The sequence below is a fragment of the Trifolium pratense genome, linkage group LG5, assembly GCF_020283565.1.
Source record: "Trifolium pratense cultivar HEN17-A07 linkage group LG5, ARS_RC_1.1, whole genome shotgun sequence".
NCBI lineage: Eukaryota > Viridiplantae > Streptophyta > Magnoliopsida > Fabales > Fabaceae > Trifolium > Trifolium pratense.
The window spans coordinates 24,579,195-24,593,303 of NC_060063.1; the positions used below are offsets into that span (position 1 = coordinate 24,579,195).

At 36.7% G+C, this 14,109-nt stretch overlaps 1 protein-coding gene across 1 annotated transcript; it reads right to left on the bottom strand.

Moving 5' to 3' along the window:
* Positions 1-10,584: 10,584 nt before the first annotated feature.
* On the bottom strand, positions 10,585-12,954 carry LOC123887182 (heat shock cognate 70 kDa protein-like). Its single transcript, XM_045936464.1, has 2 exons — positions 12,603-12,954; positions 10,585-12,488 (listed from the first exon to the last, which is right to left on the bottom strand). The coding sequence occupies exons 1-2, from the start codon at positions 12,820-12,822 to the stop codon at positions 10,849-10,851; spliced, it is 1,860 nt and encodes a 619-aa protein (XP_045792420.1). The 5' UTR covers positions 12,823-12,954; the 3' UTR covers positions 10,585-10,848.
* Between the last annotated feature and the right edge of the window lie 1,155 nt (positions 12,955-14,109).

Consider the following 14,109-nt stretch of genomic DNA (forward strand, 5'->3'; position numbering starts at 1 on the left):
CCTGGATTGGTATCCCCCAGATTAGGCTGTTAGGCTGAACTGGGTTAACAATTATGTGTGTCGTTTATGCTTTTCAGTATATGTTTTTAATGCTCTGTTTTATTGTTCTTACTGCTAAGACAAGTGTTGCGACAAGTGTCGACACATCGTGGACAACACTTGTCTACTGTGTACCAGAATTTCAATTGGTATCAGAGCAGGCATCCTGTTCTGTATCTGGGTGAGATCCTAGGGAAGATACTTTCTGGTTATGAACAAGTAAGGAATACTGAAAAGTTGTTTGGACTTGAAGAAGTTCATATTTGTTTGAATGGTCCCTAGAAGTGGAGGATGGACTATTCATGGCACGATGTATAGCTTTGATGTTTGAGCTTCTGTATGGTTTGATTTATTTTCAAACCTATGTTAACCTGTTGCACCTGAAGTGTGGAGTTTGTGCAAAGGTCATTATGGTGTGCCTGAAGTTTGTTGAGGAGTTTTCTGGTTTGAATTCCGCTGCATACATATATGATGGGAAAACTCCTGGTGGTTTTGAGTGTGCTACACTCTGTTCTCCTCTGGTGAGGTTCAACTAACTTGTTGGAGATGCCAACGATACTTGAGGGTGATCTCAAGTCCACTCATAAAGGCACTCATATATGAGTTTGTTGAAGAGAGATCTGAACGAAGTTGTGAGCAATTTATTTTTGCTTCTAACCCTAAAAGCCAACTTCCAGTGGCTTTGATAAAGGATCTCTTGGTGTGTTCCTTGAGAAGGGGACTGATGTCGTCCCAGATGTTGCTACATCTGACCAGCAGTATGCAGAATCTTGTTGGATTTATTTTGACACTAGAAACTTATGGTTGACTTCTTGGGTGAGTTTATTTCTGATCCAAGTAAGTGGTAGTGCAGATGTGTGTTTTGCTTTTCCTGTGTAAGCTTGATAAAGGATCTATTATTATGGTACCTGAGAAGGGGACTGATGTGCTCCCAGATGTTGGTACATCTGACCTGCAGATTATGCAGAATCGTGTTGGATGACAGTTGGGCATGTAAGGTGCTTGGAATTATGCATAGGAGTGCTCAAGTTGTATGGTCAGAAGAAGCTTATCTGCCTATGTGAATCAGAATGTGGAGGTTCTGATCTTTCTTTAATAGTATGCTCTAGCAATGCATGACTATTGATTCCACTAGTAGTGGATGTAAGGGCAGCAAAATATTGTCAGATACTGAGGTCTGATAATTGTCTTTGGTTATCTACTGCAAGTCACTCGAGAAAAGGGCTGATAATCAGAATCTTAGTCAAGCTTTTAAGCAAACTAAGAAGTTTTGGAGTTTGTGAGTGACTTCACACTTATTAAGCATGACATCTTGCCTATTCAAAAGGTCATGATACAGAGTGTGGTTCTACAAGGACAGTGATCAAGATGTGTCCTTGTTAAGTAAAAGGGTTAGAGTGTTGTTCAAACATGTGTGGATGATCTGGCATTGAAGGTTAATCAACTACTGATGGTTGATCCTCTTGTGTCCCCCTGCTGTTGTTAATTGTGACTTTGGTGCTTCCACTAAGGCCACAAGTGATTGTGTTGGTGAAACTCTCAAGGAAACTATCCCTGAGACAAATGTTGTACCAAGTGTAGGTACATTTGTGGCACCTGCAACTGCCACATATTTTGATACATCTGCAGCACCTGAAACTATAATAGATCATAATGTTTCAGATATTTCTTACCAGATGAATACTATTGAGAAAGAGAATACTACAAAAGTAATTATGACTGGTAATAATTCTGCTGATCACTGTGTTGTGAACTATAAATCTGATGAGAGTATTAGGTCTTTGTTTGCTGATAAAGAACCTTCTGTTGACAAAAGTGTGGGTGATGATCCTGATGTTGTCATTGTGAATGATATAGTGGCTGGTAACAAGTCACTAGATAAGACACCTAGTGCTAATGTTGTAGGAAGAATCAGAAGTAGGGCTGGTAAAAATGTGACAACTGTCAATACACTTGTCCAGAAATCTAAATCATGAAAGGTGACAAGATTTGTTGGGAAGAAACCTTTTTACGGTCCACCAAGGACAAAGAGTAATAATGTATCTGTTACTGGGAGAAGAAAAAGAGTCTGAAAAGAAAGAACCCCCTTCTAGTAAATCAGACTTTGAAAGGGAGACAAGTGTAGCTACATTTGGTGACACATTCAGAAGAAGTGTGAAAGGAATGAAGGTCTGATGAGAACAGTGTCTGATCTAGGTGACTGTTTTGATAAGCTGGTAAGGGGATTTGTAGTGAATGTTGGTGACAATTGTGATGATCCTAAAAAACCCTGAGTATAGGCAGGTTTTTGTGAGAGGAAGGTGTGTTCACTTCTCACCCTCTATAATCAACAAATTTTTCGAAAGAAGTATGTCTTTGTAGTTGTTGATGATTCCTCCAGATTTACTTGGGTAAATTTTATTTTAATGTCTTCAAAGACCTTTGTCAACGCCTCCAAAGAGAGAATGAGGGTGTAATTGTCAGGATCAGAAGTGACCATCGGAAGGAATTTGAAAATGCTAAATTCTCTAACTTCTGCTCCTCTGAAGGAATTAGTCATGAGTTCTCATCTACCCTCTCTGAGCTTTGGAAGGGGAGAAAACCAAATGTTAATTATTTCTATGTCTTTGGGAGTAAATGCTACATCTTGGCTAATAGAGAACAAAGACGAAAAGATGAATCTCAAAAGTGATGGTAGGAATGGTGATCCTTTTGTTGTCAAAAAATCTCATACTATGACATGTTTGTATCTTGAACCTATCAAAACCCCTTATGTCGAATCAAATGTTGTTACTCATGTTAAAGGTTATGTCAGTTCAAATGTTGTGGGTAGTGTTGGAACATCTGTCAGATGTACCTCTGAAACTTTCAATCTGGTATGAATGTTGCTGTTGTTGATGACACTATTGTTGAAATCGTGCATGTGTCATCTTCCAAGGTTGTTGGTTCTGACACCTTGTCATCCCTCACTAAAGTTGTGGTTGAGTCCCCCAAAGGAACCTAACATAAGTCTAATGTCATATCGGATGTTGAAACATCCTGGACCAACCAGTTAGTGTTGTTGAAACCTGTTCTGCAATCCCCCAAACTTATGCTGATATGGTTCTGAGAGTCCTCAATCTAATAAGGTTGAAGATCAACTAATGGTGGTTTGGAGTATTAAGGTTTTGAATGTGGTAGAAGAAACTAATCTTGATGATCTTCCACTTGACCAAAGTTGTTGCTCAAAGTGTGACTAAAAGAGAACTAGCATGGTACGATTGTTTGGATGTGCATTTTGCTGAGAAGTATTATATATGTTCAGATGTGTTATGATCAAATGCGATAATGCTCAGATATGTGATGATCAAAGGTGATTACTACTATGGTAAGTGATTGTTTCAGACCTATTTCTGAAACCTCTAGTTTGATGTTCTTATATGATGACAATATATCTATTGTTGAAGATGCTTTTGGTATATGTCTCTTGAGATTGACACTGAATAATACTCATCTGTGTTGAATAACTTGTCTGTTCTGGTACGAGATGTTGTAACATCTGTCTCAACATCGTGTTATCTCAAGTGTTCCAACATTGTGTACAACATCTGTCACCAAAATGCTAGAATGTGGTTGACTATGAGCCAAATATTGAGGATGATGTTCTGGGCATCATTGACACTTGACAGGAAGAGAGTTGACATCTCTTCTGTCCTCTTAGAGAATGTTTCATTTTGAAGAAAATGTCTAGAAATAGAAATTTGTGTTTTGAAGGAGATAATGTTATGAGAAGCTGGATTTTTTGTGAGTATGTTTTTAACTATAAAGCAAGCTACAACGTTTATGGTGAAGCTACCAATAACCTTTATGGGTGTAATCTCTAAGAGTATTATGAGACAACTCTTTGAGATTGAAAGATCAGAAGCACTCCAAAGCCAAAAAAAAAAAAAAAGGAGTGTCTTTGACTTCTGACTATAGATTTCTTTTGTCGGACCACATGTTCCTAACATTGTTTTCTCTGCCGGTTGGTACATGTTGGTTCCAAGAACAATGTTTTCTCATGCTCTTGTCATGTTGTGGAAACAAGGGGAAAATGTCTATTTTATGAGTGTTAACTATGGAGTTTGATGTGGTAGATATGATATGGTTCCTCCACTTCTGATATATATCTGATGAACTATGTATCCCATGGGGTTATATTTGGTTGTAGTAGCTCTGTGCACTATGTGGTTGATGTGATGAAGATAGTATAGGTTTATGCCTTGTTACTTATGATCTTCATGCTATACTGTTGGAGTTTGGTCATGGTATTGTGGATGAAAGCGCGCATGTTCTCTTTCCACTACTTTTGTTCTCCGTATCTTTTGTGGGCTAGGCCATGGATTTCTAGCACCTGTATGTGCCTATGGTCTGGAATATCTGCACTCTGGATATTTCTGTTTTTGCTACTCTGTGTTCTGATATGTATGATGTTTGTCAAAATTATGACTAAAAAGGAGGAGTAGTGTGTGTGTGGACAAATGTGTGGACTGGTGTTCTTACATTTGGTGAAGTTGTTGTTCTTATGCTTCTATGCTCGTATTGATGTTCTTATGCTTCTATGCTCGTATTGAGGGGGAGTGTGAGTTATATATGCATGTGTTGAGGGGGAGAAATGCTATTCAGGAGGAGTAGTAGTGTGTAGCTAGCTTGATAATGTGTTTTGCTAGCTTATGCTCTGATAGTGTGCTTGATGGTTGTGGGAGTGTTATGCTCCTGATGTGTGATGTCATGTCTGATGTCTAGACATCCTGATCTGATGTGTGAGAATTTATTTTTCTCAGTATGTGGGAGTTTATTTCTCCCTATGTGGTTGTTTTGTGAGAGTTTAATTCTCTCTGTTATGTAACTTGCACTTCTGATACTGCTATGGTACCTCTTTGCCTCTATTCTTTTGTTTAATGCACACTGACTTTATTTGTCAGAATTTGTGGCTAAAAAGGGGGAGTAGTGATCTGTGACATCTGGTATCTATCTGTGTGGACAGATGTGCTGACATCTGGTATCTGCGTGATGTGTGGACAGATGTGCTGACATCTGGTGTGTATGTTGTTGCGGTTCTTTCTGCGATGTGTTAATCTTCTAGGCCTATGTCTGAGTGGAGTAAATGTTACCTTCAGCTCTGTGTGATGTGTTGCAAGAATTCCAAAAAGCATTTAAATTTGTAGCATAGGGCATGATCATAATCATAGTCATAGAAATATGGATGATTCATCGTGCTTAGTCATAATCATAGAAATATGGATGACTTTTATGCTTAGGATCACAGTCATAGAAATATGGGTGATTTAGGTCACATTCATAGCAATATGAGTGACTTAGTTAGTTACATTCATAGAAATATGGGTAACTTGTACATGCTTATTTATGAATGCACACATGTGTGCCTACAACAACCATTAAGCGTTGAATCACTCTGATTGAATGTTTCTGCTATTACAAGGATGTTGTAGTTCCTATGGTTGATTACATTGTATGCTTGTGCTCTGTCATGCACAAATTCAGGGGGAGTGGTAGTATGAATAAGTGACAAGTGTGATGCCAGATGCTGAGACATCTTGGCTTTATTCTCTGGTGGCTGGGAATTTATTTTTCCTAGTTCTATGATTGTGGGAATTTATTTTTCCCTGGTGATCTTTTGTTGAATGGATGTACTCTGATTATAGGAGTTTATTTCTCCTATCTTTGAATCCACTATGAGAGTTTATTTCTCTCTATCTGCTCTGTGAGGCTATATGTGTTTATTCCTGCTATTGCATTGCCTCTGATGCTACTTATCTCTTCTGGAAGTAGTTTTTATTATGTGTTACTTTCTTTCCTAGTTGTGTGATCATGTTGACTCGAAGGAAAGGTAATACTGTATCTCTCTATATACTGGTCTAATATTGTTTTAGCCAAAATTTGCCAAAGGGGGAGATTGTTGGGTTTTTTGTATGTAGGCTACATTTTGCAAAAACATATCTTAGCCAAGTGTTGAGACAAATGTGCTGACCCCAAGTGTTGTGACAAATGTTGGGACATTTTGGAACAACACCTGACTCTGTATCTGCGCGCGCCAGCTAGCTGTTTTTATTTTCTAATCAATCTTTCGAAGATTTGATTGAAGAATTATTTCGTGGTTTCTTATACAACAAGGCGCACGTGATCAATGTGTTTCAGAAGGCAGCTGAACCCTAGTTCTATTTTCTAAAGGAATTATATTTTTAGAAAATATAATATTTGTTTCAAAAATATATCTTGTGAAGATTGCTGCAAAAATATAAAAGATTTATTTCAAATAAATCTTTGTGCTTCCAGAAGGTTAGAAGATTTAATTTTAAAATATATTTACAACAAATATATTTATGGAAGGAATATTTGATGCAAAAAAAGATTTGGTAAAAATATATATTTTGCATCTAGAAGATTTCTTGGAGCTGAAGCATTGTGAAAAGCCCACGAGGCTGTGCTATATAAAGGGTGCTGCTAACCCTATTTTATTCACCGAAACTTGAAGCTAAAATAGAATATCAAAGATGTAGTCTTTTAAGGGTTTCGTGTCTTTAAGCCACTCTCTAGGAGAGTTGGTGTAAAGTGAACCACTCGGGTTGTGAGATGGTCACTATGTCCTCACTCAGAAACCTATAGGTAATGAGTTGAGTATTGTATTTGGAGGAAGCTTTTAAGCAACTCCAAATTGTGAACTTAGTCGTTGGCTAGGTGGTGATGTTATTGAAGTGTGTCTTCATCTTTGTCAAGGAGAGTGTCTCCATTATGCTGTTATTGAAATCCTTACTAGTTGTAAGGTTGAGGGGAGTGAGACGGGGTCTCATATCTAGGAGTTCCTAGGTAGAAGTTGCATTTGGGTAGGGATTAAGTGAGGAGTTGTAAACGGGGGAGTTTAGCTCCGAATTAATACTGCTGATAGTGAATTTCCTCCTGGATTGGTATCCCCCAGATTAGGCTGTTAGGCTGAACTAGGTTAACAATTATGTGTGTCGTTTATGCTTTTCAGTATATGTTTTTAATGCTCTGTTTTATTGTTCTTACTGCTAAGACAAGTGTTGCGACAAGTGTCGACACATCGTGGACAACACTTGTCTACTGTGTACCAGAATTTCAATTTATTTTAGAGGACAAATCACCGTCAACTAGTGAAATATTGTGGTGTGTTATGTATGAGTTCAAGCTCCATATTGAATAGAAAAATTGAGATAATATTGAATAATATATAAGTGAGATGACTGATAAACCTCAAAATATCGTAAGGTTTTCGGTAAAGATGTGAACCTCACATATGTGGTTATTTTTAGTTCAACGTGTTGATTAAATTTAATGAGGCTTCCCATCAATTGTCCAATAGTGATATCAAAGTTTGGTTTAATTTAATGGGGGAGCGGAATAGATTTTTAATGTTGGAGCATAGACTTTGAGCCTGATTGTTATAGATTTTTTTAAAATAGATTATTGTAGTGTTAATAATTTTGAGTAAAAAAAATTTACAAAGAATTTTTTTTATAAAAGCTTCAAATGTTCTTAAAATGTTATTTTAGGTATTTGATCATTTTGTTGAAACTTTTTTTGGATATCAAAATTTCGAAAAATCATTTAATTTTGAAGCTATTTCAAATAGATTTTCATAAAAATCATTTTTGAAATACAACTTTTTGAAAAAATTGTGATTTTGACTATGTTTTGATCTTCAATAATGTGTATTTATATTATATGATGTCAAAACTAGTGTTTCAATTTAGAAAAAAAAAATATAAAAAAACTTGTAATATTTTGAAAATCGATTTTCGAAAATCTATTTTAAAAAATACAAAGAAAAAATTCAATTTTTTTAAAGCTGAAAGAAACGGACCCTTAGTCTACCCCTATAAACCCCAAAACATCGTTTGTTTTCTTAGACTTTGAATGTCAACTCAGACATGGTAAGGAACATTAATGTTGAATTATATGATTCATTCATAGCATTCCTCTTTGTTGGAATTTCCTTTAAAATGGAAGAAGCAGAAAAACAGGGGATGGAAAACAGAGAGCTGCGCCATGCGCAATGCGAAATGGAAGATGGTGTTTTGCTGCTGTGAGCTGCGCCATGTGCAGCCTGGCCTACGCCATGCGCAGGTGTCATGCTATATATGTTTTCTGCTGTGTTTTGCAGCCGCAAGAGGGAAGAAAAGGAAACTCGGTTTGAGGTGGAGGTACACCAAAGTGGTATGGCTATGGGGACCTTGTGTGGAAGCAATGATGATCTAACTTGGTAACTTGTAGGACTATTGGAGGTAGTTGGATACAAGGAGAGGTTGATATTGCGGCTTGTGGCACCACCTAAAATTCCAAGGTTGGTTGGAGGCAAGGAAATCTTCAAGAGTACGGAAAGCTACAATCCGGGGCTTGAAGAGGGTATGGTTTAGCTTGTGGATTGTCCTAAAAATCCAAGGGAAATTGGAGGCAAGCAATTTTTTCAGGAGTACGGAGAGGTAGACTCCGGGGTCCGAAGAGGAGTGGTGAAATCTTGCGTGGAAGCACGGTGGTTGGTGGGAAGTTGGCACCGCCATCATTTTAAAGGCAAGGTGGAGATTGTTGGAATTGCCTTTAAAATGGAAGAAGCAGAAAAACAGGGGATGGAAAACAGAGAGCTGCGCCATGCGCAGTGGTTCTTGCGCCATGCGCAATGCGAAACGGAAGATGATGTTTTGCTGCTGTGAGCTGCGCCATGCGTAGGTGTCGTGCTATATATGTTTTCTACTGGGTTTTGCAGCTGCAAGAGGGAAGAAAAATGTGATTTTTAGGGTTCTTTCTCCAACATGAAGACTAGAGTTAGAGGGTTTCTCTTGGGTAATCTCTAGGGTTGGGGAAGTGATTGTAACACCTTAGAAACACTTATTGATTGGATCTCTTGGTCACGGGAAGAGATTCGGGAAAAAGGTAGATTTAGGAAAACTCTAAATCTTGTAACTCTTTGTGGTTGAATCTTTGTAATCAAGTTGAATCATTCATAGTGGAACGGAGAGCTCTCTCTCCCCCAGACTAGGTCATTATTGGACCGAACTGGATAAACAATTATTCGTGTTTTTATCGCTTTTGGTAGTTTAGCTTTTGTTGTTTTATTGCTTATCCATTTGATTTGGTTGCTTCAATCCATTTGTCCCACACACTAAGTATTATTGTGTGGTTTTTCGGTTCGAATTCACAACACTGAGGCCTAAAATTCTTAGATGAACTCACTAGTAATAAAAAGCTTGGATGAATTTCCTCTTGAATCATTTAGATCTCAAATATACTTCATATATAACCGGCCAGATTACATATTTATTTCATTTGTCCTCCTTTTTAAAAGGGCTATATTTGGGACCCGGATTCCGTGCAGTCACCTTTTTGGTGCAGTCATGCACTCATGCCATCTACAGCCGTCTGATCAAGATCAGACGGTTATGATTTAAAAACTTATTTATTGACTGCATTTGTTTAAGCCGTCCGATTGTAATCGGACGGCTATAAAACGACTGGATGGAAAAATGACTGCACCAGATCCAATTCCCTATATTTGAGATTAAAAAACCATACTTCCAAATGAGCCAATGACAACCGTTTAAAACCGGCAACAACTTAAAACAGTTGCTTTTGTGAATTTGAAAACTATTCTCGAAAGGGTACCTAGGAGGAATACAGTTTTACTGATGCTGTTGCCGTTTGGGACAAAAACTGTTCCCAAAGGATAAGACAACACCTCATTTCACCACGGCCGGAAAACTGTTTTCACTGCCTACGACAACAGTTGTTTTTACATTTCGTGTTGCCGTAGAACGAAAATGTTGTAGTGTGATATGTTTATGAATCATTCTCGTGTTTAAAGCTTTTTCGACGTTAAACTTTGAAATTGGTCTTATGATAAAGTGCTTGAGAAACACCACCAAAAAATAGCAACTTAGCCTCCAAAATTAGCGTTCGCTTTCACACGCTAATTAAGCAACTAATTTTTTTTTGTTTGTTTTGCAAAAATTTAGATCAATGTCTATTTGTGGCTGTCTTTTGTAGTTATCATTTCCAAACATCATATTTCGAAATAAGATAATACTATTTATGCGATGAATTATACACATTGAATATGAAGGTTAGAGTTTTAATCTCGTTTAGTGGATGTTTAGAGTATAAAAATTTCCCTAAGAAACAAAGTTTCCTATGAATATAAAAAATTCTCCATTTATTTTTCCCTATTTCTCAAGCATGTCAAGTATGACAAGAGCAATGTTATTGCCAAGCCATCTTTTGATTATCCTCATTCAAAGATGGTAGCAAATTCTGTAGCTGAACACATTCAATAATGCACTCATTTGTCATAATAGTAGCATCATTCACAAACTCAACCATACCCTTATAATCTTTTTGATCTGATAAACCATATGCACTCTTTAATTTATCAAGTGTAACATCATAATCTACTTGACAATTTTCAAGATGAGCCATTGTAATGGGATCAAGTAATTCTGCTATTACTTGATCCCATTACAATGGCTCATCTTGAAAATAAAAAAATTATGCTATTAAGTAATAATGCAAAGGAAATCAACCAACTGATTATGCATCAGATTAAAACCATTGAAGAAGACTGAAGTAGAACCCTTTCATGTTTGGTTTGCTTGTAACATAATCATAATCATATACATCAGGGTTTCAGCAAGGTGTTGCATGGTTTACATCAAGGTTTTAAATTGCAATCCGCATCCGCAATTGTGGCCGCAGTATTGCTGATGCGGTAGCCTCCACAACCGCATCGCACCGCATACTAAACAGAAAGACAATACTTAAAATCTTAAAAAAAATAAAAAACTAAATAGTCTTAGCTATAATTGGTTCCATCCTACTCTCAAGCCCTTTTAGATGATCCTCCAGAACATCTACTTCAACCTTTTGGTTATCGTCACTGAGCAAATTTGTGGCCACTGCAATTGCTGATTCAATCTTCTCAATTTCCTCTGAGGAGAGCTTTATATTAACATCCTCATTCTTTAAAGCATTTTTCATTTTGTAAATGTAGTAATCCAATGCATTGACTGCTTTGGCCTTCCTTAGGAATTTGTAATCTTCAATACGGTAATTCTCAGCTTCTTTAATTAATTTCTTAATTTCTTCAGCTGACAACCGTTCTTTGTAATTCGTTATTGTAATCTGATTCGAATTACCAGAAGAGATAATTGTTGAAGAAACTGTCAAAATACCATTTTCATCAATAGAAAAACAGACATTTGAAGAACAGGAGCCACGGGGAGCTGGCGGAATACCAGAAAGAACAAAAGAACCAAGCAAATTGTTGTCGCTGGCTCTTGTTCTCTCACCCTCATAAACCTTAATCAAGGAACTGGTTTGGTTATCTTGAGCTGTAGCATATACTTTGGTCTTCTTGACAGGAATGCAAGTGTTCCTAGGAATCACCACATTCATGATATCTCCTACTGCAAAAAAACCAAGAGACAAAGGTGTAACATCCTGCAGCACCAACTTAGGAACATTCTTAACATCTTCACTCAACAAAGCAGCCTGAACAGCTGCCCCATAAGCTACGGCCTCATCAGGGTTAATGCTCTTGCACAACTCCTTCCCCTTAAAAAAGTCCTGTAATAGCTGTTGCACTTTAGGAATCCTAGAAGACCCACCAACAAGGACGACATCATCTACATTACTCTTGTCCATGTTAGCATCTGTAAGACAACTATCAACGCACTTCATACATTCATTGAATAGATCCATATTAATTTCCTCAAACTTGGCACGATTGATCGACGAACAAAAATCTATGCCTTCAAATAGAGAATCTAACTCAATTGTGGAGACAACAAGGAACGAAAGTGATCTTTTAGCCCTCTCGCAAGCTATTCGCAACCTCCTCAACGCTTTTGCATTTCCACTTATGTCTAATTTGTTCTTTCTCTTGAACTCTTGTACAAAGTAGTTAACCATTCTATTATCAAAGTCCTCTCCACCAAGGTGAGTGTTTCCTGCAGTTGCTTTAACTCGGAAGTTGTTATCTTTAATCGTTAGTAGAGACACATCAAAAGTCCCACCACCGAGATCAAAGACAAAGATATTTCGCTTTTCAACACAGTTTGTTCTCTTGTCAAGGCCATAAGCAACAGCAGCGGCAGTAGGTTCATTCATTACCCTCAAAACATTTAGGCCAGCAATAGCACCAGCATCTATAGTGGCTTTTCTCTGAGAGTCACTAAAGTAAGCTGGCACGGTAACAACTGCATTTTTAACCGGTGATTCTAAATATGCCTCAGCAATTTCTCGCATCTTAGTGAGTACCATAGACGACACTTCTTCTGCACAAAGCTTCTTCTCCTGACCCTTGTATGTGACTGTAATCATGGGTTTGTCATTGACACCAGCAGTGACCTTGAAGGGCCATAACAACAAATCATCTTGAACAATAGGGTCGCTAAACTTCCTACCAATTAACCTCTTCGCATCTGAAAAATTAATATTAGTAATTCTCAACAGTCAATATTTTATCCCTACAGGATTAACCATAGCAAAACAAAAATAACCATAAGTACATAAAGGAAGTGAACATTTGAAATTACCAAATATGGTGTTTTGAGGGTTGACAGAAGCTTGATTCTTAGCAGCATCACCAATCAACCTTTGTTCTTCAGTGAAAGCAACACAAGAAGGTGTTATTTTGTTCCCTTGATCATTGTGAATTATCTCAACTCGACAGTGTTGTTCTTGCCACACTGCAACGCACGAATAGGTTGTTCCAAGGTCTATTCCCACAGCGCATCCTTCATGTTTTCTCTTCATATTAACTTGCTATGTTTTCTTATTGTTTTTCACTAACACCAACTTGGATACCCTTTGTCTTTGTGTGTGTTTTTTGAATGGCAACCCTTTGTGTGTGTGTGTGTCTATATAGCTAAAGAAATCTCCTAACACTTGAAAAAAAAAAAAAAAAATCCTACCAATATAGTATTACTAAGAAACAAATCTAATAACATAACATAAAAATGAGTAATGCTATTTATCAAGAAATGTCCTTCAACGAAAACTAAGAATGGCCATGTGTTTCAATTTGGGTCGCTATAAGTCACCTATTTGGCGGAAAAAATGGATCATGGTGTTACACATCGTTGACTCTAATTGATTGCAATGAATCGTGGTTTTCGTTTTCGTGAAAACAAGCATTTCTGCATAAAAATAACAATATTTCGTCAAAAATAAAAATAAAATAACAATATATAAAAAATTCTTACTACTAAGTTACCTGATTGGTCCTCATCAACTTTAATAATATTTCAAATCTTCTACCCATCCTTAAATGTAATTTTAAATAATTTTTTTTTTAAAAGATCTACACGTAATAAGAAAACCAAATCTAATACCATCACATCACATAATAATAACAACAAAATCTAATAACATCACATAAAAATATAAACCTAATAACATCAAATAGTAGCCACTCCCGCTGAGCTAACCCGTTTAGTAGCTTGGTCCAAGCATATGGAAGGAACCGTGTGTCTCGATGTTGATGGAAGCCTTCTCGGCGCTACAAGTACAACTGGTTATGGTGGTCTGATTTGGGTTTTATTTCGGGTTTCTACGGAGCTGCTATGTCCGAAGTATCTTATTCGCGGGGGATAGTCTTCATTCGGGAGTAGTTTCACTATTGTTTTGTCTTTTTGTTTTTTCTCTATTGTAACCCAAAAAAAAAAGTTGATCTATTTTAAAAAAAATCTACAAATAAAAATAGGGATCCACACCTAATTTAAATAAGGGTGGTTCTACGGTACATATGAAAAATTTCATTGTACCGGTATATTATATCGATTAATTAATAAATTAACGATTATTTTATAAATAAAAAACTATTTGTCGATATTATTGTATTTTAGAAACTATTTGGCTTTGTTTGTTATAGATTAAAAGGAAAATGATTTTAATTTTCATATTTTCAAATGAAAAGTTATTTCGAACTTATATTTTATAAATTAAAAGAGTAATTTTAACATTTAGTAGTTTAGATATTTATTTATTGTTAGAGATTTCAACATAATAAAAATTATTTTTTTTTAAAAAAAACTTCACATT